We start from the raw sequence: 26,467 nt of genomic DNA, 5'->3' as shown, positions 1-26,467 counted from the left end.
CAGATGTTTACAGAGAGGCTAGGCACTATCACTTGTGTTATACAGCACCTGTATCAGCTCCCTATAAAGAAAACCTTTCACCGCTCTCCAGAGACGTTTATTTCCTAGGTAAAGCGTATCATGGGAAGTTACTTATCTGGGCTGAGTCTTAGACTGTAGACTTGGGTGAACATACCCAGACCTGTGCAGCCCATAAACATTTTCCAAGATGTCAGTGAAAAAGTTAACTAACAAAGCCTAGTTTATTATCTATAAGCTTAAATTTACTATATAAGCACCCTCAACTGAAGAACAGCTAAATAATCTTAAAAGTGAAACAAAACACTGAAAGTTACTGCAGTAGACTATTGAGTGACTATCCCTTAGTAGAACAGCCTTCCCATAGCTGGCTATAGTCATTGTTTCTGCAAAGCCCACTTTGTTCTGTGCTGAAGGAGCAGTTCTGCTCCAGAGTATGTCAAGCCTGCCCTTATTGCTGGGGTTGGAAGTTTGCCACTTACAGAACTAATCAGAACTATTTATTTTTTCCAGCACTTTGGAGTAAGTAGCATGCTCATTTGGGTATCTGGCATATTTATTTAGCACTGTTACAGGTTAATCTAGTTAACAAGAATTGTTTGCGAGATTTAAATAAAGGTTTCTGCTCCGTCAAGTGCTGGGAAATGAAACCAGATTGTATTACTTGGAAAAATGATGGAAATTATTGTTGTACAAGGAAGACAGAAATAGCCCAACACAAGTGTATTCTGCAGTTGCCAGTTGCAACAGCAGTCTATTTTGTGCTATGCCTTTCACTGATTCATTTCTAGGGTTGTTCTCTAAAAAGAGTCTATAGTTAGTGAATCTGAACTGCTGCTTTCTGTCAAGTGGAAACTGAGTGGCTATTCCATAACCTTTTTCCAAAAGCTTCTTTTGAAAGCTGAAACACTGGAGCACAGAGATCTGCCAGAGCGTGCGACTGGGAAGGCAGGAATGCAGTCCTTGCCTTGCGTCCATGTGTCCTGCCAGCTCCTCCCTCTCTGCTACAATTCATATGCTGTAATAGTGGCTATTCCTCCTCATGCCATGTGTAGAAGTTTTAGCCAGAGGATTTGTGAAGCCAAATCCATTTGTCACACATCCCTATCTTCATCAGCCTTTACGAGAATGTCCCTGAAACTGTTCAACAGTACTTGAACTCAAAGGCAGAGCACAGCTTGACAGAAACTCCTTTCCTTCCTACAGACTGGAATTACTCTGCCATGCTGCTCCATGTGACCCTATAGCAAGAGACTGGCACTTAGAGAACTATCTACTGTTTTCAGTAAAGGCTTCTTCACGTTAATTTCAGGACCTCAAATTTTCTGAGCACAGAACTACAGTCTAAACTGATGCTTTTAGGGCATTCCAACTATCTCTGCATGGGAGACAATACATCGGTAGTTCTTCCTTGAGACTGGCAGAATTAAGGTAATGAATGATGTGCCTTGGGTAGGGGGAGGATAGTTTCTGATCACATGAAGAACAACTCTGCTTTTCCTTTATATTGTATATGGGCAGCCAGAATCTTGGCTACTCCTGGTCAATGCACTTCTTGCTCTAAAAGTCCTCAGGAGCACTCTGGAAGAGAGGTACTCTATGAGGTGTTAACCAAAGAACACTTGCAAGACAGTGGATGAATCTGTGATTATTACAGCTGAGCTACTCTAACTCATGGTTAGTTTTATTCACAGATTAATCTCATAAAAGACAATTTAGAGCCACTGCGGTAGGCTCAGGTAGGGCTGTCAGTCCCCCAGGTAACATTCCTCTAGTCAAACCATGAATTAGATTTGTGAATCTGCAACAAAACTTGCTGTCTCATTAAATTATACCACACCTCACTACGTTTTCACAATTACATTCAAAGGGCAATGGCATAGTAAAATACATATTTATATACTTTCAATACACATTCTGAAACAGATTTTTTCTGTTTCCTGGAACATCCACTGTTCTTTTAAAAACTGCATTCTCACAAGCCAGCAAGCTTCTGTAAAACTCACACCAACCATGATCAACCATAGATAATCTTTTATGGCTAGAACTGAAAATTCTTCTTAATGCCATATTATCTGGGGTAATGGAACATATAAAGAACCTCTACAAAACTCTTCAAACTGCTTCGGGCCAACATAAGTCCTTGGTAGTATATGAACCTTAGGTTCTTATTGAAGTGTTTTTTACCCATATGAATTTCACAGTCAGAGCTGAGACAAATAGAGAAAGGAGTGGGAGAAGGGAAAGCTTTATTCCCCTTTCACCCCCATTCTGCTAAATTCATTCATTTTGTTATGTGCTTGTGGCTGTACAATGTATCTTCCTCTCCTAGGCCAGGGTTGCATCCATCCCTGCTGACTGTGAGCTTTAACCTTCTCTTCCTCTTTGACAATAGCTAGTTGTTCAGCTCACTTCCAAAACAGTACTTAGCTGCTTCCTTTTGGGTCACAGCCAATGTGGCCTCTTTCAAACTGTTTATTTACTATACATCTTAAAAGCTCTCTGATATCCTAATCAGTAGCAAAATGAAATAATCATTGATTTCTTACAAAATGCATCAATTTTTATACCATTATGGAGACTAAGGAAAATAAAGATAACTTTGAGAGTAATAACTTTTGAAACTCAGTCTGGAAACAGCAACACACATGAACAAATATACATATATATGTAACAAATAAGGATTTTCAACTATTTTCTATACTTGTACAATTTGAAAGCTCTCAAAGGCCTACTGAAGATAAGTATCTTTCAGTTTTTGGTTGCAGAGTATATCCTGCCCAATAAATGATCACCACGTAACATGTTGGCTCTTACAAATTACCACTAAAAAGACCCTAACAGGGTGTAGATCTAGCTGGTCATTAATGTTAACACTTGGCACCCAGATAGCAGAAAGGTCTTTTTGTAACATCTCTATCTGGAAAAGTAAAAGACACTGAAGCAACTTTTTCTTTTCTTCTCTAGGTAGAACTTATGAAAATCCTCTCCATATAAAATTGTAAAGGGGGAAGAAAACAAAAAGGCTTTCACAGCAATCAGTTTCTGAGGTATTTAAAATTCCCCTACTTGACTTACTTAAAAAGTGGTATTACTGCTACCACAAATTTGCTAGAAATATAATGACAGATCTGTCCTAAGCTTCAAATAGCAGCACTTGTTCATTGTACTTTCATAATGAAATACCAAATTTTTACTCATGTTTGGGAATTGAATGACAAAATCCTTTGACTACAGCTATGTAAAACAAAGGCACTAATTAGAAAATTCCCTGGCAAATGACAAAGCCAAGACTATTTCTGTTCAAGACGATGTTTAAACTTCTTCAGGTAAATAAATGCTGAAGATGAGGATAATCAGATGTATTTGCGTAACCTAAACACTTTAATTCACAAATAATTTGTACCAGATTCTTTTTCTTTATGTCCATATGAAAAGTATGTCTTCAAATTTTCTAAAGAAACCCCAACAGCCTCTTTTATTTCCCACATTCTCCTAAACTATAAACTTCTTCCTGCAGCATATGCAATCCATGTCAGAGAATGAGTCCCACATCATCTTTGTCTTTGTATCCATCAGATTTCACACTCAAGCTGGGAATTTTCATTAAGATCTGCAAAAGGACAGATTTTGGGACACAGCTAATCATGATTCCTTTATTTAGAACAAATCCTCAGTTCTTCAGTTGTAGTGGTTTGTGCATTTAAACATAAACTTTATCTCTCTCTTCTCATGCTAGGAATTCCACTTCACACGTAGGCTAATTAACTACAATTTAGAATGGAGTAGGAATGATTACTCTACTGTAATGCTGCTGTTTCTTAGCAACTGTGAAAGATACGGTGAAGGATGTGAGAGAGACCCAAATAACATGATTTTCAGATTGAGAACTTCCACCTAGACTAACCCACTAGTGGGATAATAAATTCAATTTACATTTCCATTTGCCTACTTCAATGCTGTGTCCTTTGCAGGATCTAACAGTGCAATTTTCACAGTCCAAGATGGCACTTAAACATTTAATTTACACAGAGCTGATAATATGTGCTAGCTACTCAAAAAAAAGTGTCAAATTTCCTTAGAAAAATACTTTCCTCCTTCCTTCCCACATAATGACTTATGTCTAGCATTAACTCCTTACTTGATGGGAGTTTTACCAAAGTAAAACCACAAGGTCAGACCTTGCTTCAGTATTACACAATAAACAAAATTTATTTTATTAATAGCAAAATTGGCAATTATGTTTTCCCCCATAATGCTAAAAAGTATTTTAAGCATTCAAGTTGCTTTACTCCACTGTGAAGATACTTATTTCGTGTATTAACTAATTCTACACTGCTAGAAAAATAACACTTCACTGATTTTCAAAAATGTTAATAGAATTTAAAAAAACACTGTGCCAGCTAAAAGTTCAATTAAAAATCAAATTAATTTAACATTTGCAGAATCTTTTTATGCCTTGATATGTAGTCCTACTCTGCAATTGCTACTTGCTTATGACATTGTCAATACTACAGATTTTACTCTGGGAGTGATGGAAGATTGTGAACCTATTTATATTTTGCTTTTTGAGCATGGGAATGCCTGAAACACGAAACCACACAGCAGACTTCAGAATACCAAAGTAAGGATAAAAATGAAATAATGGCTTAAAATAACACGAACCACGTAGTCAGATTTTGGTCTATGCGTGTGAGACAGAGAATGTGCAGTCATGGAAGATACATATGGTAATAGTTCTGCTTCCCACAGCCTCTAGGAGTTGGGAAGACCCCAGCTGGAAGGGATGGGGGTCTCATGGAGGTTACAATCCCTACCAGGATGCAAAACTCCCATGTCTTCACCTCCAGTGTGCAGGAGAGTGCTGCATCCTGTCATGGTTTATGCATCTTGTACAGAATGAGGGAACAGCAGTCGTGATCTACCAGCCTTCCTGCTGTGGGACCTTCCCAGGATAGAATCCAGACCGGTGTGTTGCTGCTGTTTCATCCATGACACAAGGTCCTCTCCATCACCAAATCAAGAGTGGAAGAAATGGGAGAGAGGCATGCTAGAGGGAGTGTTATTGACTGCAAGGAGAAGAAAACAGCTGTAGAAGGCTGGAATGCAGGATGCACAACTTATAAGGTGGTTGTGCAGCTCCTTGGTACTGCTGGCATGTCTTCTACCTTGGGATCTTGGAGCTGTTAGTTGGAGGCTGTGAGAAAATATCTTGCTGGTATCACAATGTACTCTGTTCTTATGTGGGATGTGCTGCAGTGAGAAGCTGTGTACTGGGCTGGAAGGAGCCTTGCTGTTGCAGATACACAATTATTTTAGTTAACTTATCATCACAATAAGTAGTCAAGCACTTGTTAAGCACTTGTTAACCACCTACTAATAGTTCAATCAATTAGCTAAGCACTTGCAAATAACTCAAACACCTATTGATTAAGTAAGTATTCATTTGAATCACATAAGGATCAAACTGCAAGAGTTACATACCACACCTGATGGGGACCTGTTACCTTAACTACAAGACCCTGGTGAATGTGTTTGTTAGGTTACCTTAGCTGTTACCTTAACTACAAGACCCTGGTAAATGTATTTGTTAGGTTACCTTGGCTGTCACCTTAGTTGTTACTAAAGCAAAGGGACTGATATCTTTTTTTGACCAATCACTGTGATTTTGGAAATGTTGTGTTTGTTGGGAACCAATCAAGGTGAAGGGCTAAATTGATAGATGGACATTTTATGCATGCTTGTATTGGCAAATGTGATTCTTTTGTTTGAGCTGTATAAAAACCCTGAAAATGGTAACTAACAAGAAGCACGTATGGAGGAGCTATCCGCCGCGTTTTCCCAGCGCTGCATAATAAAGAAGTGCCTGCTTATCCGCATTCCTGTGTAGATACGTTTTTCGAGATTGCGGATCCAACATTGGTGGCTGTTCTGTGCAGCCTGCAATAGTATATTTGAGCCTGCATAGAAAACCTCTGTAAGAGACAGTGGTTTTTCACAGCACTACAGGCTATGAACAGGGTAAGGGTTGCTCTGGCAGCGGGTTAAGTTGGAAGCAGAGTTTGAACGGTCACTACAGTTCTGTTTCATTATCTCATGGAACTGTGAATGGATCCAACTGTTCATTTTTTTTCCCTTTTTTTGTTTTTTTCAGAAAGAAGCCAATTCAAACATATAAAAAATGAAACTGTAATTCTTTAGTTATAAACTTATTGTGGTGCCTGGCAGGGTATTCTGCAAAGTTCTGGGTGAACCAGGGAGTCAACTCTGCTGGCAGTATGTGCCGTAACCCATTCAACAGTCTGACTATGTTTTTAAAGGACTCTTGTTTACTCTGAGACCTTAATATTAAGGCTACCTTGGCAGCATTTGAAGTTTTGCTTGTTCAGGTTGTGTGTTTTTTTCTGGACATTTTTGTTGTTTGTTTTTTAAAGTAGAAATTCTTTAGTAGCCTGAAAGAAAGAGAAGAAACTGTTGGCTTAAGCAGTATGACCAAGTACATGCTCCATGCTTAACTGTGTTCTGAGAAACGGTGTTTTCTTGCAATGTAAGCTCACATGCTCCCTAAGACTATTATTCTCTTATATTTGAACTGCTTTCTGTTGATGCATTGTGTTTTCATCTAAGAGGTAGATGAATATTTAACTCCTCCTTTAATAATCAAGTGAATATCATCAAGGCTTGATTAGTTTATTTCTGGCAGCTGAATCGATGAACATTAAGCCAATTGCTTTCTGTAGTAGTTTTGTTCATGCATTTTATTTTGGTAATTTTTCTCTGATTGCTTTGCTTGTAGGGCTCTGAGTGACATTGTAGCTCAGTCTTTGAGAGGAAGAATGACTTTTCCTTTGTCTTCCCCATACAATAAAACTTAAGAAAATCTTTGTGTTCACAAGGTCCACACCTGCGGCTCCCAAAGGCTGGCTTGCAGGTAAACAGAAGGCAAGACTGTGCTTGGTTTGAAGTCCTGTCTCCATAAGGCAGCCTGCATCTTCTTCTGTGGTCTGGAGCCGAAGACAGCCTGTTTTCTTAGCCTTGCCAAGTTTTGAATTCATATAAACTGACTGGAAGGTTTGGCGTTCCTAGCTATGGACTCAGCAGAGCAACCTTAAGACCTATTTCTTGGTATTTCATTGAAGGACCACCTGGAAGTCATCTTATCTCCTTTACTTTGCATGGAAACTGAAGCCTGTAGAAGGAAGACTGAAGTGTCTTAAGTCTTTCTCTTATGGGTCAGGATGAGGCTGGAATTCATTAGAGCACTCTGGAATGCTCCATCTGTTAAGATGGAACCTAAAACATAGCAAACTTAGTTTCTTTCACCCATTGTTGTAAGTAAAAAAATATCCCTTTCAATGTTCCCTTTTGTCTTTTTTCCCCCCTCTCCTTCAGTCTGCTTATATTTGTCCAGGGGAAAGTTATAGCACTATGAAGAAGGGAGGCCAACTAATTCATAGGTTCTAACATTCTTTCTTTCTTTTTTTTTCCTGGTTAAAATTCAAGCTCCTAAGATAGATGGTCTGTTTAATCTGTCTTAGGTCACTTCAGGAACAGTTCTACTTTTGTAAGACCTCTTTTTTTCTTCATTGCTATATATGGCTTTGTTATAACAAGATTAAAATAAAACCCACAGATGTTTAATGTATGAAAGTACATTTTCAGGTTTTCCAGAAAGTGTATCTGCTCCTCAGTGACTACACTTCGTATTAATTTGCCTCCTGGCCTCACTGAACTGTTGAGCTGTAAAACAACACACAGTCAGGCTGAAGGTTGGGAGTAGATGGTGTATTTTTAACTGAGCAGAAATCCACCTTCCTTTTTTCCAGATGTAATTTATATCCACAAAGTGCTTCTAGTGGGCATTAAGCAAGTGCTATCTATAACTGTCAACAGGAGATGGTTATATTTTAGTATTATTTAAGGGAGGGAAGTTTGCCATTAGGTGTCAATAATGGCTAGTGGCTACACAAATGTAAATACAAGGTATTATTGACAGATCTCCAGGTGTAGTTTGCTGATGGCTTAGAGTATCTCTTTTCGTGCTTCTGAAGCCAGCTGGCCCAGACAGGATGTGCACCTGGCTTCTGGAGGAACAGGAGCTGCTGGAGAGGTGAGCGCAGGCCGCAGTCTGTAGGGCAGCCATTGAGGATCAGTAATACCCGATGCTGAGAGGGATTAATCTAAACTGAATCTAGGGAGATGAAAATGGATTGTGCATATGATCTGATAGCAAAATACACACACAAGTGGTGCACCCTGATCTCATGGTTTAACACAACCTATGATTTTTCAGCTTGCTGCAGAGAAGTAGAGATAGGAACAACCAAGTGAATCTCTTTAATTTTTTCAGCTGTGTCTTTATGAGCCTCTGCAGCTGAGGTGTCTGCATTTACACTTTAGAAATCAATGTTTGTGTTAAAAATCACCTGCAACTTGTTGATTAGGTAACTGATCAATGAACAAGGTTGAGAAGCTATAAAGTTGCAGCCAGCAAGGATTGTTCAGCTAAGGTTAAGAACAGTGAGCTATCTACACAGACATTAACTGAAGTAACGACGCTCTCCAGCAAGATTGGAAGTCATATCTAAAAGACTATTGGTGTTGAAAATGAAATAGAGTTAAGAGCAGATTTTTGGCAAAGGATATTTTGTCTGCTCATGTGCAAAACAAAATCGGGATAACAATTTGGTTTGGTGTAGAAGATGTTTAGGTCACCAAACTAAGCTTAGAATTGCTGTGGATTGTTTCAGTATCATAGAAACATGAGGTCAGAGGAACAAACTTTTATCAATCATTTAATCCATTCCTTTCTCTGAGATAAGGCTAGCAGGCTAGAAGAGATACTTGTCTAATCTCTTCCTAAAGACCAACATCCCTTCAGAGCTTAATGCAGCGCTTGCAATTCTTACAGTTAGAAAGATTTTCCTAATGTCAGACTAAATCTCCCTGGCTGTAAGTATGCTGAGTGCTTCTTGTTTTGTTTCCAGCAGACATTGATCCCTGTGTGCATTAACTAACTTTAGCAATCTTCCAGTTGTGTCTGTGGGGAAAACATCCTGTAGTGATCTCATTTTTATATAATCAATAAATAAACCAATCTTGAGAAGCAAGAGAAGGAAAATAACATTATCCACTATAGGTGTTTACTAGCAAATCATCAACCTCTGTTTCTCCAAGCAAGATTACTGTTAGAGCTCTATTAATGAAAGGCTATGCCTCGGATTGACCCAATTTTGGAGTTTGTGTCTCAGGACAGCTTTCATCTGGCTTTCTAGAATTTGAAGTTTAGTGCCAGGTTACCAGCTCCTGTCACCTTAGAAAAGGAGTTATTATTCCATCCAAGGCATTGCCTGAGAAGAAGCAACAGAGGGCAGATGGTTTTAAAGCACAAATTCCCACCCTAGAAAGCCAGCTTCCTGTAGAAAAGCCTTAACAGACAGGATCAGAAAATGCCCATATTCCTTGGCCTGCACACAAGTGAGCTTGGCAGCAAGCAAAGTTTTGAGAAGATTATGGTGTAGGTGGATTATAAGTCAGTTTGTGTGGACTTCACAAATGCATGGAAGAGCTGAAACTCAGGTTATGAAGAAAATAGTCACTCTATATGCTGTGGAACGTGCTTTTCACTGTAACTTACAGTGAGTTTCTTAGGGAGACTGTGGTCTCAAACCACCATATGTGTGTGTGTGTTACAGCCTGTGTTGTATCACTTGATCAGGATCTGGTTTTGTGCGTGATCCCACCCTGTATTTTTAAAGACTCATATCAGAAAACATGCCATCAGTCATGAGCACATTAATTCTGCCATTCTTCTTTTGTTCTGATAAATTCTCTGTGGGTGAAAGGCTTTCCTCATTTCAGTAGGAGGCTCATCTATGAAAGGGAAAAGCAAAACAAAGCAAAGCATGGTAGTTACAAATTGTGGGTTCTAGTTTTTTTCCAAACATACTTTCACTGCCAGAGAGCTAGACAGTCAGAATCAGAAGCAAACGGAAAAATGGAGGGGGAAAAACCTGTGTGTTCCCTTTAGTCAAACTGCTGAAAAATAGGGATCTTCTACTTGTAATATTTCCTTATTGTCTTATGATATGCAGAAGCACTGCTTATTGGAAAAAAAAATGCAGTCATATGTTTAATATGACAAAAAGTCAAGTGTGGTTAAGATAAATTAGTGCTCAACTGCAGCCTTTTATGAAAGAGTTCTGAAAGAACATATTGAATACATATGTATCTTTCCTAGTTAGGATGATGTGTTAACTGCAGAGGTACAGCTTCTTAGGGATGGAAGTTCTCTTGTAATGTACCTATAAAAGTACCTGCACTGACCCTGTACTTTTTATTAGCTTTTGATAAAACATCTTGGGGATCTTACTGCATAAACTCATAATGAAAGACACTCCTGACCTAAAAATAGTAAAAACAAACAAAGCAGACCAGGAATGGGAGGAGAAATAGATACATCTGAAATACTTGCTTAAGGCTGTGAATAAGACCCTGCTGTCAGTCCGGTACGTCATCCACCAGATTTTGAAGGGATATCATATGGGAGGCTGCACAAAGGAATTAGACCAATATCTTTACAGTGTCCTTAAATTTCAAATCCTACTTGCTTTGAAATTCAAGAAGGTGTCATTTAACAGAAATCTGAATTGTCACAGTTTGTTTAAAAAGTTATACAAATGACTTTTGTCATACCTTTTACAATGTATTAAATTGGTGGACAAACTGCTCTACGTGGAAATTCAAGTTCAACATGAATACAGAATTACTAGTATTCATGCCTACAGGGATGTTAGATGAAGAAAAGGATCCTGACTCTATTTATTGTTTTGGTTTTTTAATGATGGAAAAACTGAAAATAAAAATAATTAAAAAAAAGCCTGGAAAACCTTACTTGAATATTTTCTTTCCATCTTTTTTTCAAATGAGCACGTGGATACGTGGTGAAGCTTCTTAAACACACCCATTTTCTGTTACTCTGTGTGTTTGTCCCTCTGCATTCTGTCAGAACAGTTCTGAATCAAATAAACCCCAAATCAGCATTCCATCTGCTGAAATCTGATATCTCTGAGCATACTCAAGGAGTATCCTCCCTGTACCCTTCAACTAGAGCCATCTAATGCGTCCTCTGTGATTGCTCTACCTGAGTAACTGTGATATTGCAGAATTGGTCACCCTGCTTTCACTAGCTAAGGTAGTACTGTCTTGAAATTAGTTTTTATTTGCTGTTTCACTGGAAATTGTTTTAGACAAGCTAGCTGGTTTTCCCCTTTACCATCAGGAAAGGGGGGTGTGTGTATATATGACACCAAGTGAAAGTAACTTTCAATACCAATGTTGTGTGTGTCTGCATACACAAATGTGGTCTTGTTTTTTGGTTTGTTTTCTTTTTCTTTTTTTTTTGTGAAACAGAAAAACCCCAACAACAGAACCTCCTGAAACATTTCATGTGATACCCTCAAGGCCTGAGACAGAGTTGCATGACATTTTTTTTTCCAGCTAGCAGCAACATCATTCTGTGCCGTTCTCCCTCGGGAGATGGCTCCTCAGCCATGGTGCTCCCCAGGGACAACTATGGGGAGGCAGGGGTGGATTCATCCCCAATAGCTTTGAAATTTTGATGGCACAAAAATATCCTGTAACATTCGTTTCTTCCCTAGAGCTGTTATTTCACACTGTACCTCTCCAGATTTACAAAGCCTACATCTATGAATTAGTTTGGTCTTGACATTTGTTAAAAATATTTAAAACTAGGCTTTAAAGTCCTTCCTAGTGATGTGTGTGCACCTCCTGTTCATAGTAACAGGACATGGTCGTTACTAGAGTGAAAAATGTGAACCAACAGGATAATGACTTCCATTCTACAGAACACTGTTCACTTTAGTTACTAATCACTTTCTGATGTTCTGATATTTATGAAGGAAACTGCTTTTATATTTTTTGTTGTATTTCTGCCTCTCTAGAGATGACATAGAAAAAACCTACTGGAGTCTATGACTTGAAAGTATTTAGGTTTTCTTCTATATATAGCATTTCCTTACTGAAAGAAAATTACTTTCATCCACTTTACATATGTACAAAAAAACCTCATATTCAATCATATGCCATTTGTATAAAATGTTTTCAGCTCAAAAAAATGATAAACCAAGTCTCAAACCAAACGAATTCAAGTAGATAGCTGAAGCACTTTCAGCTTTTTAATGAGCTTTATGATATCATGTGTATTTTTATCGCTGTGTCATGGTAAAGAAGCCACATTGCTTTAGAAGCAAGCTAAGTACTTATTTAAATATTTGTTTTCCATCTCTTTAAAAACATATGATCTGTAGAGCAGAGAGAATTTGTATTTTAGTCAATGATGAAGTGACTAAGCATAGGCATCAATTCTCCTTAAATTATAATTCCTATTAAGAAACTTTATGTGAGGAAAGAAATGAGGTATTCCAGAATTAGTTGTTTTAATATAGTGGCACACATGCTATCTGAATTTCCATCAAATGTGGTTATGAGGAAAAAGGAACTCTATTAACACTGAAAAGCCATTTCAGTGACAAGTATATAATCAAAAACCCTCTCGGTCTGTAATTGCCTGCTTTGGTTATTCCCTATGTCTAGTCATACCTTATTTCAATGCACAGCCAGAGGAATTTCACATGCACCTTTCTACCTCCTTGTCAACAACTGCAGTAACTTAAAGGAAATTAAATTCTGTTCTATGAAAACATGTAAAACATTCAATAATAGTTTCTCCCAGCATCACCCTAAATTTTCCCACACATCACTTGTCTTTGGCTTAATACTACTCAGTTGTTGCTAAGGCAATATTTTCCCAGAGAAGTTTGAAAAGGTAAATACACAGAGCTCTAAGCAATGCAAAAGCAACTGTTATTCATCTTCTGTACACGCATGGGCAAGTGTAGACATAGCTCTTGGGAATTCGAAAGCTGTACAGACATCTTGACTGCACAATAATGCAAAGTGAGCATGTCTCTCCTGCTGTGCTGCACCATGCAAAAAAGGCAGGGTTATGCTCTCCCTGCCTGTCTGTCTCTGCTGGGAAGGACTATGTGTCTTCTTGGGACTCTTGTCTTCTGGGAGATGACACATAAGATGGTGCTGACTGAGGAAAAATAAAGTGGGTCTGGAATTTGGGGCTAGTAATCCAGAGACATGCTGTGGTAGAAAATGGAGACTGTTTCTAGTGACCATGGTGATGGGAGATGAAACCTAGGCATCGTAGTGGCTGCTGGCCCTGTAAAGGGCAGGCTCAGATCTGTTTTGAGTTTGATTCAGCTCAGACAGGACAGTGATGGATTAAAAAGGTGGAAGCCGGTGCTGTGTTGGTGTTCTGGTGAACCTGCACCTTCTTGGCAATTCCACTGCTTCAAGTCCTTTTACTAAAGCTTGCCTTGATGTATTTCTGTGCTCCCACCCTTGTCTCATTGGCAGAAGAATGTCAAAAGGTGCATTCCTGTCCAAAATGAAGAAGAGTTTATTTTTTAGAAGCCTCTCTCACATTCACTGCCTCTACACAGCTGTTTAAAGCTCCTGCATACTTTTCATCAAAAATTATTAGAACTTTTAAAGAAAATATATTGGCAAACTTGGAAATGGGAGATCTGCATCCCATGGCTCATCACAGTGCTCTAGAAAGGGCTAGTCTCTGTTTTCCTTTATTCCTTGTAATTAAGGTATGTCACCAGAAAGCAGTGTTGTCCTCTGACCTCCTTTGATCAGTGACAGGTTGCTGTGTCTGGAGAGAAATGCAGTCCTCCGCTGTATCGGCTATTCAAGTCCAAAGGTTTGATCTTACAGGGGTGAGGGTATACTGTTTCTCCAAGTAGTTTTTTTGTTCAGAATGCACTCTGGAGATAACAGGGAAGCTCCTGTTGTCTGTGGAGATGCTATTGTGTTCTGACTTTCTGGGAAACATCGCATCTGCCTGCTTTGGTATTTCAAAATCAAATTAACTTTCCTGTTCTCAGCTTGCTTTACTAATCAAGATGACACCAGTCTCTCTTGAAAGCCCACTGTCTATATTGTGGTTTTTCTTTGGTAGTGGAGACAGGTTAGTTCCTCTGGCAAGGCAAGTCTGTTTGTAATACCTCTAATAACAAAGACAATATCTTACTCCTATCAGTTTTCCCTTTCACAAAATATAATCTGTTGGCATTTACTCTCTTTCATAGTGATAGAAATCAAAAGCCCAAGAATATTTGAGAAGAAATCAGTTAAGGAAGAAAAATCAGATCAATACGGGAAGAACTGAGGCTTGTAAAAGAATATCATATTGGCTGAGGCACAGGGGAAATGAGAGATCAGTTATACGCTACAGAAATGTGGGTATCCGGAGAAGGAACACAAATTGTTAGTGTAAAAGTTGAGGATGGTTGGAAAGCAAAAGAAATGAAAAACATTCTAAAGGTTAGATGAGGAATATAGCCAAAATCTTGATATCTACATTCCTGCAAGGGACTTAGCCTCATTGACAGCATGTGGCGGTCAAAGGGAGTGCACAAGGAGGCTTTTGACCTTCCTTGCCTTCTGCATGCTACAGTACACTGAGTGTGCCAGGCCTTTTTTCAAAGCATGAGGCATTTCTGCATGTCCTCCCAGGGTGCAGTTCCACTTACTGTTCTTGATGTAATCAAAACATCCATTTTCATGGGCACAAGCTGTTACATGTCAGGAACATAACACTGCAAGTGTTGTTTTTTTGGCTCTTTGTGGGCACTGAGTAAACTCAGCACAGCTTTCTCTTGAACTTGTTGGATTTAAATAGTTAAAGAACCTTAGTTCACAGTTTGGAAATCAGGCTCTAAACTACAGGAGATATCCTGGAGGATAAACAGATACCAGATGATTAACGGCTAGGTATTGGGACTGCTCTGAGTTCTCAGGTACCTAATTTAATCCAAATTTTAAAGTTAAATCATGGAATTATGGAGAACATTGCTATTAATTTATCCTCAAAATTATTTGTTCTTGGCTTTCCATCAATTCTGTATGATTTCTGTAAGGGGAAGTGCCTTGCGGGGAAATGCCAGTGGTGACTCTTTTGGATGAATATACTGGTTGGGTGTGTGGGGTTTGTGGTGGTGGTGTCGTGGTGGTGGATTTTTTTTTGAGGGAGGTTGCAGAACATGGATGAGGAACAGGGGTGCAAGCAAGCATGAAATCTCAGCCATATCTGCCACAAGGATACAAAGTGGCATGTCATTCCTTCTTATGCAGGATGATACCTGGTACCAACCTTTAAGAACTCATATGGAAATGGACACTTAAAAACAAACATAGGTAACAGAAAAGCCAGAGACACCTCATAGCTGAGGTCAGGATAGATTTATGTGACTGAAGTTGGTTTCTGATAGAGATGAGGTTTAATCACTGAAAAAACCCTTCCACTCTTAAGAGATCCTGGTATATTTAAAGGGCATCAATTAGTACAAGTTGGTAAAAACGGGCCATACTGTCACTCTACAAAGTTTGTGGAAGTGGTCTTTACATTTATCCCATGTTTAACTGTTTATCCCATTCCTACATCTGTAATCCAAGCCAACACTTTTCTTCACTGATTCTTTATAATTTTCTAAGAAATCCAGTACTTGTGCATCATAATGACTGTACTGATCATCAGCTACTAAACATTTCTGCTAACAGTAGAAATCATTAATGAAATAATGTGTCAAAATACTGATGAGTATCAAAATAGTGAGGCACCAACTAGAACTTGCTTTGAAGTCAACATGAAGGTCACTCTTGTTACCTTTAACTTCCTTCTGATTTCTGGGAGTGAAGGGGAAACAATGCACAAATACACAAAGTTAAAATTAAATGCAAGTAAACAAACCCCACAGACATTCACCTGGCATAACAATGTATGTCACAGAGGTTTTATTGGAAAAATAATCCAAAGGATTGTTATCTTAAATAAAAAAAAAACACAACCAAAAAATCTCGCTCACTTGTATTGTTTGATCTGCATTTGTCAGTGATTTGACCATGTAAACTATGTGCTTTAAAAGTAAATGGAAAATTATTTGGAAAGGAAATAGTAAAACAATAATAGTGTTAATACATTTCTTCAAAGAGAAAGAGAAAATGTAGGTTTTCGTTGAGCACAAGCTGCTTTGATAAACAGCTAATGCTAGAAATGCTCACTGGTAGCAGTAAGTTATTCTGCTAATTTTACTATTTGTGTTTCAGACAATTACCTTGCATATTAACTGAGCATCGGTAAGAAGACTAAAGGGAATATCTTCATGTTGAAGTGTTTGTTTCATATCATAGATGAAAATAATCTTCCTGTTTTGTTTTCTGTTGTTACTTCAACAGTTGTTAGCCAAAAGCTATATCTGTATAGGGAGACTGGTCACTGTTCCTCTGTAGGAAGCCTAGACAGAACCAACTGATAAAACTTAGCTTAAAACAGAATGTCTACCAAGGAGAGATTAGTGACCACTGGAAAGGACAACAAAGTGGCTTTTGCTCTTTCTCAGGCTTTTTCATTAAAGAAGTCTGCCTCAAAGAGCAGGAAAATCACTGTCTACCAGCTAGAATCTGAGCTCATCTTGGCTTCTCAAAAAGATGTTTGAGTCTTGGGTTTAGTCATAATTATTGCCAAAAATTAACTATTGGCTTACTATGAAGCCTTCATCTAGACTTGTCAGCCTATAATAAGATGCCCTCCCATAATCTAACTGGCAGAGAAATTTTTGCAGACAAACAGTAAATAACACACTTTCAATTGGGCAAGGCTCCAAACCCAGATCTTGGCTCACAACAGCTGCCCTGAGACAGGTCCACAAGGAGTGCAATAGCCTGGACAGCCTTGTGCAGTGCACCAGAAGTCATGGCAATAGTGAAGAATCTCTGCACCCTGCTCTGACCACAGGGTCCATGTCTGCATATAAAACAGGACAGAACCTGTTGTACACACATCATATTGCCATCTGGATGCAAGCTGAATTCTTTCCCACACTCCAAATGTTGATTCACTCATACTGGCCACTGTTATCTTCTGCCTCATGCCAGGACATTTTGTGGGAGGCTAGCTGGCATGGGCTGAAACCATGCCAGGAAGTATATTCATAGATAAACAGTTCAGAGGATTGTGTACCACTGCTTGGGCCTGCAGCCAGTTCCTGCTTAGCTCACTGGAAAAGATAGTGCTCTTAGAAAGTTACAGGGTTCTCTGACTTACCTGGGAGGGCCTGTCACCTCAAGGCTGATGCTGTGGGTAAAATGCAATTACCAAAGGCTTCTCAGGTGGGCCAGATCTTCAGAAACTCTCTCTCATCTACCTGGCCTACTGTTTGCCTTTTAACCTGGGGTTTATGGGTTTGTTCTTCTGCTATCAACAATCCGGTCACTTACTCTTCCTACCATGACTTAGTCTTTGGTGTAGATAAGAAGAAAGGATAAAAGATTTCTTCCAACGGTAAGTATGAGGTTTTGGAGGAGATTTACTCATGGTCTTGTACAGGTCATCCACTATTGCCTAAATATGACATCAAATGAAGCCACTCTCATCCCAGGCCTTTGTTAAGGCAGGCAGAAGCGGTCAATGACTGCTGTGTGGCAAGTTATTGCTTTATATTCTTATTTGCGAACTTCATCTGGCATCATAAATTCTTGCATCAAGGCTTGTCCATATCCACATATTAGAAAAAGTACAGGTTTTTTGTTCACTAATTGCTAGCAGTATCATATTTTAATGTGGGAACAGCTCAGTTTGGAGCTCCTTAGAACCATCATTCATGTAAGTGTGAAAATCAGTCTTCCCACCTGAGAAACAGACAACGTTATGGTTGGCTTCTGCATATTATTTATGTGTCTGGGTGGCACTAGCATACCCTATTGTGAAAGTGAGTAGTTCTGATCAAGAACATCAAATATTTATGCACTACAAGAACTTAACGTAGCATATAGCATAGCATATGCCTATCATCCCTACCTTAGAGTCAGATTCCACTTTACCCATGATGGCAAGTCCTTCTGAGGTCACACGTTTTCCTATGCCATCCTCTCAAAAGTGGGAAGAAAGTTATCAAAACTACTGAAGAGTGTTACTTCATATACTGTTGTCTAGTCCTGCTTAGCAGTCTGATCCACAGATACTGCTATTGCACAAGCAATACAGGTGAGCTTGAGCTTCAATCCAGTGCTTCACAAAGTTCATATTTCTATTTGATTTTAAAAGACAGAAGGCTTGAACAAGTTGACCAGTTCAACTAAACTGTCTGTTCTGCTTGTCCAAGATGTCTCTTCAACTTGACAAAAGTGGGATTATTGATAGTCTTTATTATCACAGCATGATTAGATTTTTGTCTTTCATACTTTTTACTTCTTTTTTCTTTAATTGCACAAAGCTCTCATTCTGACAGCCACTGTACTAAAGAGAGGTCTGTATGTAAATCAGCAGCCCAGGTGTTTCCTGGAGGGAACAGTAAAGACATCAAAAAAAAAAAAAACAACCAAAAAAATCAGCATCCAACCAGGCTCTTGGCTCATGTGCCTGACCAAACTGCTGCTCTCACAGGCAGTTGCTGCTTGCTCATCCTGAAGTGTCTTTTGCCCACTCTGTCTTGGCAGAGAAACTCAGACACACGCTTGCTTTGGCTTGCAGTTTGATCCAAAAAGCCCTGTAAGAGTTTGGAGCATGGGTTGTCATGACATGCTAGTTAATGTCTGTCATCTGTCCATCTTATTTTCAATTAGCTTTGTTTTCCCTTTGTCTTCTTTGTTAGTAGAAGGTAACGGAGAGCCTTTTATTAGACAGGTGGTAGAAAGCACTTCATAGCAGAAGCATCCAATACAGTCTGCACCTTCCACTTATAATAGTGTTAGTTTTTTTCTAGGTTCCATACTTACAATATGCTGTTATGTACCACTTCTGTTGGCTTGTCTAAAGTCCAATAAATATTATTGCATATCTGACTTGGAACTTTCTATGGAGAATCAAAATAAGGCTTTATGAAATCAAAACCCTCCTTGTTTAAACACACAAGTATTCCCTGAGGCAAAGTATACCTCTTGTTATGACCAACATTGTCCAAACAACCACTGTCATACTGCCAAAAAGGAGTTATAAAATGCTTATATCACATAAGCATTTTACTAATGCCTCAAATAATTAAGTGCTGAATATCTCACAGTACCTCTTCCATTAATTTTCTATTTACAAGTATATTTTAGCTCCTGAATGGATTTTAACTCCATAAAAGAGTGATTAAAATACATAACAGGCTTAAATGATTAATATCACAAAAGTACAGGCAGTTCATGTAGCATGATAAATAATTTTCAGCAAAAATTATTTGCTAAGCATTGCAAATCAAGTAACACTACAGCTCCAGAAAAATTATTCATGTGTGTCAGGGCTGTTTTACAACAGTATGAATTTTTAAACCTGTTGTTGTCTTTAGGAAGTATATATTTATTGTCCAGGGTACAGTTCAGATCATTTATCAGATAATTTTGAGTTCATTAATATATTGTGCCAGGAGGAGTCAAAAAATAAGATCTTGGCCCTACTGAAGACAGAAATGACTGCCACTGCATTTATGGACGCAAGCATGGTTATGAGGTTGTCTTCATTTTCTCCCTGGCATCATACAAAGTTGTGGGTTCCACAGCATTAATGTTTCCAAAAATTAAAAAACAAAAAAAATCTTGTCACCAGTTTAGAGCTCAGCTTGGAGAACAAGCTGCTCACTTTCCTACACCAAATGTCTTTTGACTTCAGTGGGAAGAAAGCCAGAGAAGGGACTAGCAACAGTTCAGTCTCCAGGATATGTTAAACTTCATAAAAATAACCTGTACTGTTTGAAAGACCATATAGGCAATTTCACACTTAGTTATCATATGTTAATAGTGTAACACAATAGATCCATTAAAATAGACAAGAAAATCTATGTTCTGACTTAGTAGCTTGCAGAAAGGCTCAAATCAATATCACATAAAAGCTGTTTGGCCAAATTCCTGCCTATTTTGGCCAGGAAACCTAGGACAGGGCACACCAAATGAAGGGCTACTCTCTTCATTCTCTTACATGCAGAATCTCCAAATCCACTGCAAAATCATTGCTGTTGGTGATGGCCTGGATTTTTGTGAAATCTCACCCTGAAAGATGGCACAGAGGATTATACTTTCATGTTATAGGCTGCTTATGAAAGAGCTGGGAAAAAGTAGACCATGGCTTTACCACAGAGATTTTTGAAAGAACCAACCCCTCAATAGGTGGACATTAAAAAAATGAGAACGGGGTTCTATTTTAAGATTATCTGCTCACTTCTCAAAAGCTTATCTACAGGACAAGAAAAGAAATATGACTGTACAGTAAAACTCCAGAAATTTCACTGAGAGTAGTGCTAGTATACACGTAGCTTGGGTTTGGGTTTTTTTTTTGCACTACACTAGACATATTTCTCAGAGTTTTGAAGACTGTTTAATGCTCTTAATAAAGGTCTGTCTCATGAGTAATTTTTTGGAAACAAACCAAAACTTTTTGACTATATAGACAACTCAAATATAAAGCAGTAATGCATATGTGTGAGGAGACTTGTGGAAGCCGAAGTTGTGGAGCTGGATGTTCTTGTGTGCAGAAGTGTGGTGCTTTTTGTGGTTTGTTTGCTTTAAAGTACAGCTAACATCTTGCACTACTCACATATAAGGAGCTCTTTGTTTGCACCAGAGAAATTTGAAGATGCTATTGTGGCAACATGTTCAGAATAAATACGGGGAAAAAATACTTCTGCCTCCTTGGAGACTCAGCTTTAAGTGGGCTATTAAAGGAAATGAGGCTGCTGGGATCTCAGAGTAAGGCTCCAGCTGGTTCTTGGAAGCCAAGCATGTGCGGCAGATGGTGGGAGTGTACAAGGTAGGCTCCTGTCCCATGCACACCCGTGTGAGTACCAGGAATGGCAGGGCTGCCATTCACTGGGATGGAGCAGAAGGCTGGATAAGCATTGCATGAGTAGTACAACCCCCTCAAATGGGATATGTTTTTAAAAATCTATATTGCATTAGCATTGTGGAGCTCGAGTGGTAAACTGTATCATGCTGAGCTTGAAGGATCAGACAACCTAAGAAGCAGGAAATGGCGACAAAGAGTTTTAACCACATAACCAGAAGTCATTGCTTTACAAACTTGGAAGCATGAGGAGCTACCAAGATGATTAGAGGACTGGAACGCCTCTCTTATGAGGAAAGGCTATGAGATCTGGGGCTGTTTAGCCTGGATGAGAGAAGATCTGGTCTATTGGTTGGTAGGGCTAGGACAAAGGCTGGACTCAGTCATCTGAAAGGTCTCTTCCAGCTGAAACGATTCTATGATTCTAAGATGGAGGGGAGACCTTATCAATGCTTATAAATACCTGAAGGGCGGGTGTTGAGAGGATGAGGCCAGTCTTTTTTCTGTAGTGCCCATTGACAGAACAAGGGGTAACAGGCAGAAGCTGGAACACGGGAAGTTCCACTTGAGTGTGAGGAAAAACTTCTTTACTGTGAGGGTGAGGGAGCCCTGGCACACGGTGCTCAGGGAGGGTGTGGAGTCTCTTTCTTTGGAGGTTTTCAAGCCCACCTGGATGTGTTCCTGTGTGATCTGATTGAGGCGAATCTGCTTTAGCAGGAGATTGGACTGGATGATCTCTAGAGATCCCTTCCAACCCCTACCATACTGTGATTGCGTGATTCTGTGAAGTCTGGTAATGAAGAAATTAAGGCAAATGTTCAAGTTGGTGTCACTGTCAATACAAAATCCTACCTGTTCTAAAATCAGTGGCCAAACTCTAACCCTTACTAGGACTTCATCCCAAATACTTTTCTGAGGCATTTTGCTTGCCTTGAAAACTGCAGGCAGATCCCCTGGTCACTTGGATCTGAACAGCATGGCCCTTCCCTGAGTGAGGTGAGGACCAAATCCCACACTATAAACCCTCAGCTTCTGTGCCTGCAGCAGTGATTGACAGCATGACTGCTGAACACCCACACAGAGCGAGATACTGCACTGTGCATATGGCAGAGCACAGGAAAAAGACCAAATGAAATCTAGCAAAAATGTATTTTTCAGAAGAGGATGGGGGATACAAATAGCAAGAAATTCTTCAGTGCATAAAAAATTATTGCAACTATTTAAGACATACCCAGAAAGTCTTCGCTATGCAATTTCATTCTACTGCATAGGCATCTGCCTTGTATGGTCAAAATAACAGATTTTTCTTCTCTTGGATAGTACAAAGAAAGAACAGAAAAGAGGAGAAGAGACTGATGAACATCAGCTCTTGGCAGCTAGCAAGTGATGACATAAAAAGCACTTATGGCAGTCTCTAAGCATGGTTATTTTTAATTTATTTAAAAGAAAATCCTATTCAAGAGTTAGGTTGTTGGCAGGAGCTAGATTACTTTAATTTGTCTATAAATGTAATGTTTGTAACTTGTGCTTCGTGCACTGCTTTGACTATTTGGATGGAAAAGTATGGCTGTTGGTGGTCTGTGTTTTTAAGTTCAGACTAATAGAGCTTTATGAAAATAAGGAGCTTTATGACTTGTTGCTAGTCTTACATCATTCTCTAGAACTGAACTAAGAAGCAAGGTATCAAGGGTAAATATCCCTAATAATTGAAACAGTTGGATTTAAGACTATGGTATGAAATCCTGTTCTGCTGGAAGACATGATAAGTTAACACCTTTTCATCTCGTGACTTCCTACCATTGTTAATCACTGGACAGTTAAAACAGTTCTCAAACTATCTGGCTTTTTTTTTTTTCCTGTGGTAGGTAAAATACTGTTTGGTGTTGAAACCTTTATTTTTTGGTGTGGAGAGAGATGCCAGCTGGGATAAAGGACATGGATAGATTATGGCAAAAAGGTTTTTCTCAAAGATCTTGTAATGTAACACGATCATTTTCTATCGAGTTTTATTACGATCACTAGGACAATTTTAGACATCACTCCAATTGTACTTGCTTGTGTCTGGTGCCAGCTAAATGGCTTCAGAGAAGGTACCTGTGAATTCCACCATGGGAAGCTGGAGGTCAGACAGGTCCCTTCTGCACCTAGTATCAGTAATTGCCCAGCATCTGTCACATGCCAGCTGTTTGTGATAGCATTGCAGCCTACTCTGCTAATGGCAGGGTAACACCACTCCTGACTGAAGAAGAGCTAGAAACCCAGAGATGTGGATGAGGAAGCAGGGTGGCCTTGAGCTGGTAGCACTTCTCTGTGGACTGGCATTGGGACACAGGTAAAGCAAACCTACGTCCACGTATGCTGGATTTCATACAAGTTTATTGACTGTGCAGGACAGCCCTGGGTTATGCACATCAGCAATGGTTTGTTCTGCATAGGACACAGGAATGTGGAGAGTTGGAAGTGACAGGAGGGATTTTTTTTCTTTCAATCTCATCTGAGAACTATGCAGCAACAGCTACACAGCAGCGTTTTTATGGCTTTTGGTGATAAGTTAGGACTTGAAAACAAAAGCGTAGTATGCCGAGGGCTCTGCGTTCCAGCCTCTGAGGGGGAGTCTCTGCACACGGGCTAACTGCTGCGGTCCTGGAGCGATAGCAAAATAACCCCGACCAAATCCAAACAAAACTTTGTAGCCTCGGGCTATAAAGCACAATGCATCAGACCCACGCCAACGCGGCTAACTTAACCGGCTGTCACGTCACGGCTGGCCGCAACTCTCGAGGGTAGCTTTCCTCTACTCGGCGCCGGGCAGCATTCTCCTACCCCGGGGCAGCTCTCCCGTACCCCGCGACCAGCCGGCTCTTCCCCATCCCTGGGCATCTCTGATACCCGAGGCCGGGCAGGACTCTCCTACCCCGGGATAGATCTCCCGTAGCCGGGGCTGGGCAGCTCTCCCGTATCCCGGGGCAGCTCTCCCCTACCCAAGGGCGGCTCTCCCCTACCCGGCACCGCGCGGCTCTCCCGTACCCGGGGCCGGGCAGCGCGGATCCCGGGGCCGGGACGCTCCCTCCCTCTCCCGCGGGTGCCTCTGCCCGAGCAGCCGCCGGAGGACCGCTCACCGACCGCACCGGCGGCGGGGCGAGGGGTGGCTTCTCGCCCGGGCCGATGCCTGCCCTCCGGCGGGCCGCCTCGCCGCGGGGCGGGCGGTCTCTCCTCGGCGCCTCGCCTCGCCTCGCCTCGCCGCCCTGTCCCGCGGCGGCCTCGGAGGCAGCGAGGGGGAAAGGCGGCTCCCACCCCTCGGCTCGCGGGGCTCGGCGGCACCGGCCCGTCGGGCAGCAGCCCCCCTTACCTGCCGGTGAGACCAGCTCGCCTTCGCTGAGCTCCCCGGAGTCCGAGTCCATGCTGCAGGTATCGGCGAGCGGCCGAGGGGCAGCTCGGAGCGGGCGGTTGGCGGAGGGGAGCCCGGTGCCGTGGAGCGGGAGCCGGGGACAAGCGGCAAGCAGAGCGGCTGCCTCTTCCTCTCCTCCCAGCCCGGGCGCTGGGTCCGCGCCACCACATGCAGCCACCTCGCTTAGTGCCATTGGCTGCCAAGGAGGAGCGGAGCCGGGCGGGCTCCGGCGAGGGGAGGGGAGGAGGCGGCGGAGGCGCTGCGGAGGAGCGGCTTCTTCCCCCAGCCTGTTATGCAAGTTGGTCTCGCAGCCGTCCGCATCGCCCGGGCCATCGCCCCAACTGCCCCGGCTGCGCCGCCGCCGGCGATGGGCCGGCGGGCAGTCCGGCGGCGGCCCCGGTGACAGATGCCACCTCCTCTGGGAAACAACTCAGGAGCACAAAAAGGACCGAAAAGACAGTCCTTTGCACGGATGGCCGTCATGTGTCCCCTTTACCTTGTCTTTTCCTTCTCGTTTCTTGTGGGCATCTGCTCTGACCTTCAGTCATCACTTTGTCTCTTTTCAAGAGTTCCTTCTTGATGATCAATTTCCTCAAAAATTAGCCATAAGAGCAGGGGAGGCCAACGGAGAACTGGCTGTTCTTATAAGATATTAGTGCCCAGAAGGATACAGAAGTAGTGAATTTTACTGCTGACTGTTTGCATGTTATTTGCAGGCTTGAGGAGACAGTCTAATATTTGGTAAATGAAGACTAGGTTAAAAGATTAAATTGTTTAGCCTGAAAACTTTGTAACTTTGTTAAATTATAGTTAAAACTTTGTACCTCTACAGGCTTTACTTTGTCCTGAGCCATCCCTTAATTTAGATGGTTGAGGCCTAGCTCTGAGGCTAGGCAGATCTTTCTTTCTCTTTGTTTTTACTCATTTCTACTTTTTCTTTCTGTTACAGGTCAAAATTCACTTGAATTCTAGCACAGAATCATAAAATCATAACAGTTGGAAAAGACCTTGAAGATTACCGAGTCCAACCACTAATGCCCATCACTGAACTAAACCTTGTCCCTCAGCATCTCATCTACGCATCTTTTAAATATCTCACCTCCCTGAGCAGTCTGTTAATGGTGTTTAACAACCCTCATAGTGAAAAAGTTGTTCCTAATGTCTGTTCTAGACCTCCCCTAGCCCAGCTTGAACCCATTTCCTTGTGCCATATCATTCATTACTGGAGAGAAGAGATAACCCCCACCTCACTACAACCCCCTTTGAGGTAGTTGTATGAGTGATCATGTCTCCTCTCAGCCTCTTCTCCAGGCTAAACATCCACAGCTCCCTCAACTGTTCCTTGTAAGACTTGTTCTCTATACTCTGCACCAACTGTAGACACAGTTCAGCACTTTAGTGTCCTTGTTGTGAGGGGCCCAGAACTGAACACAGTCTTCGAGGTGCCTCACCAGCATTGAAGAAAAGGGGACAATCACTTCCCTGGTCCTAATGGCCACACTATTTCTGACACAAGCCAGGATGTCATTGGCCATCATGGCCACGGGGGCACACTGCTGGCTCAAGTTCAGCCAGCTGTTGATTAATACTACCAGGTCCTTTTCTACAGGACGTCTCTCCAGCCACTCTGCCTGTAGTGCTGCATGGGACTGTTGTGTTCAAAGTGCAGGACTCAGCACTTGGGTTTGTTAAACTTCATACAATTGGCCATCACTCCAACCTGTCCAGGTCCCTCTGAAGAGCTTTACTGCCCTTGAGCAGGTCTACACTCCTGCCCAGCTTGGTGTTGTCAGCAGACTTACTGAGGGTGCACTAATAACCTCATCCAGATCATTGATAAAGATGTTAAACAGAATGGGCCCCAGCCCTGGAGAACACCTCTGGTAACTGGCCACCAACAGGTTTTAACTCCATTCAACATCCCTCTTTGTCTGGCCATCCAGACAGTTTTCCACCCATCTCAGAGTAGGTCCATCCAAGCCATGGACAGCCAGTTTTTCCAGGAGGATGTTGCGGGAGACTGTGTTGAAGGCCTTACTAAAGCCCAAGAAGATTACATCCACAGCCTTCACCTCATCCACTAAACGTGTCGTTTTGTCATAGAAGGAGATCAGATTGGTCAAACAGGATCTGACCTTCATAAAGCC

The 26,467-nt window shown here is 41.1% G+C and overlaps 1 protein-coding gene across 1 annotated transcript in view; it reads right to left on the bottom strand.

The window, feature by feature from the left end:
- TNFAIP8L3 (TNF alpha induced protein 8 like 3) overlaps nt 1–24,506 on the bottom strand; it is a 50,265-nt gene extending 25,759 nt beyond the window's left edge. The window contains exon 1 of the mRNA XM_061999658.1: nt 24,282–24,506. Coding sequence (XP_061855642.1) covers nt 24,282–24,333 — 52 coding nt within the window. The 5' untranslated portion in view covers nt 24,334–24,506. The remainder of the gene's footprint in view (nt 1–24,281) is intronic.
- Nucleotides 24,507–26,467: the final 1,961 nt, after the last annotated feature.

This window comes from Colius striatus, chromosome 7 (genome assembly GCF_028858725.1).
Source record: "Colius striatus isolate bColStr4 chromosome 7, bColStr4.1.hap1, whole genome shotgun sequence".
Taxonomy (NCBI): domain Eukaryota; kingdom Metazoa; phylum Chordata; class Aves; order Coliiformes; family Coliidae; genus Colius; species Colius striatus.
Note: the sequence above shows the minus strand (reverse complement) of the source record. Positions and strands in the feature narration are given on the sequence as shown.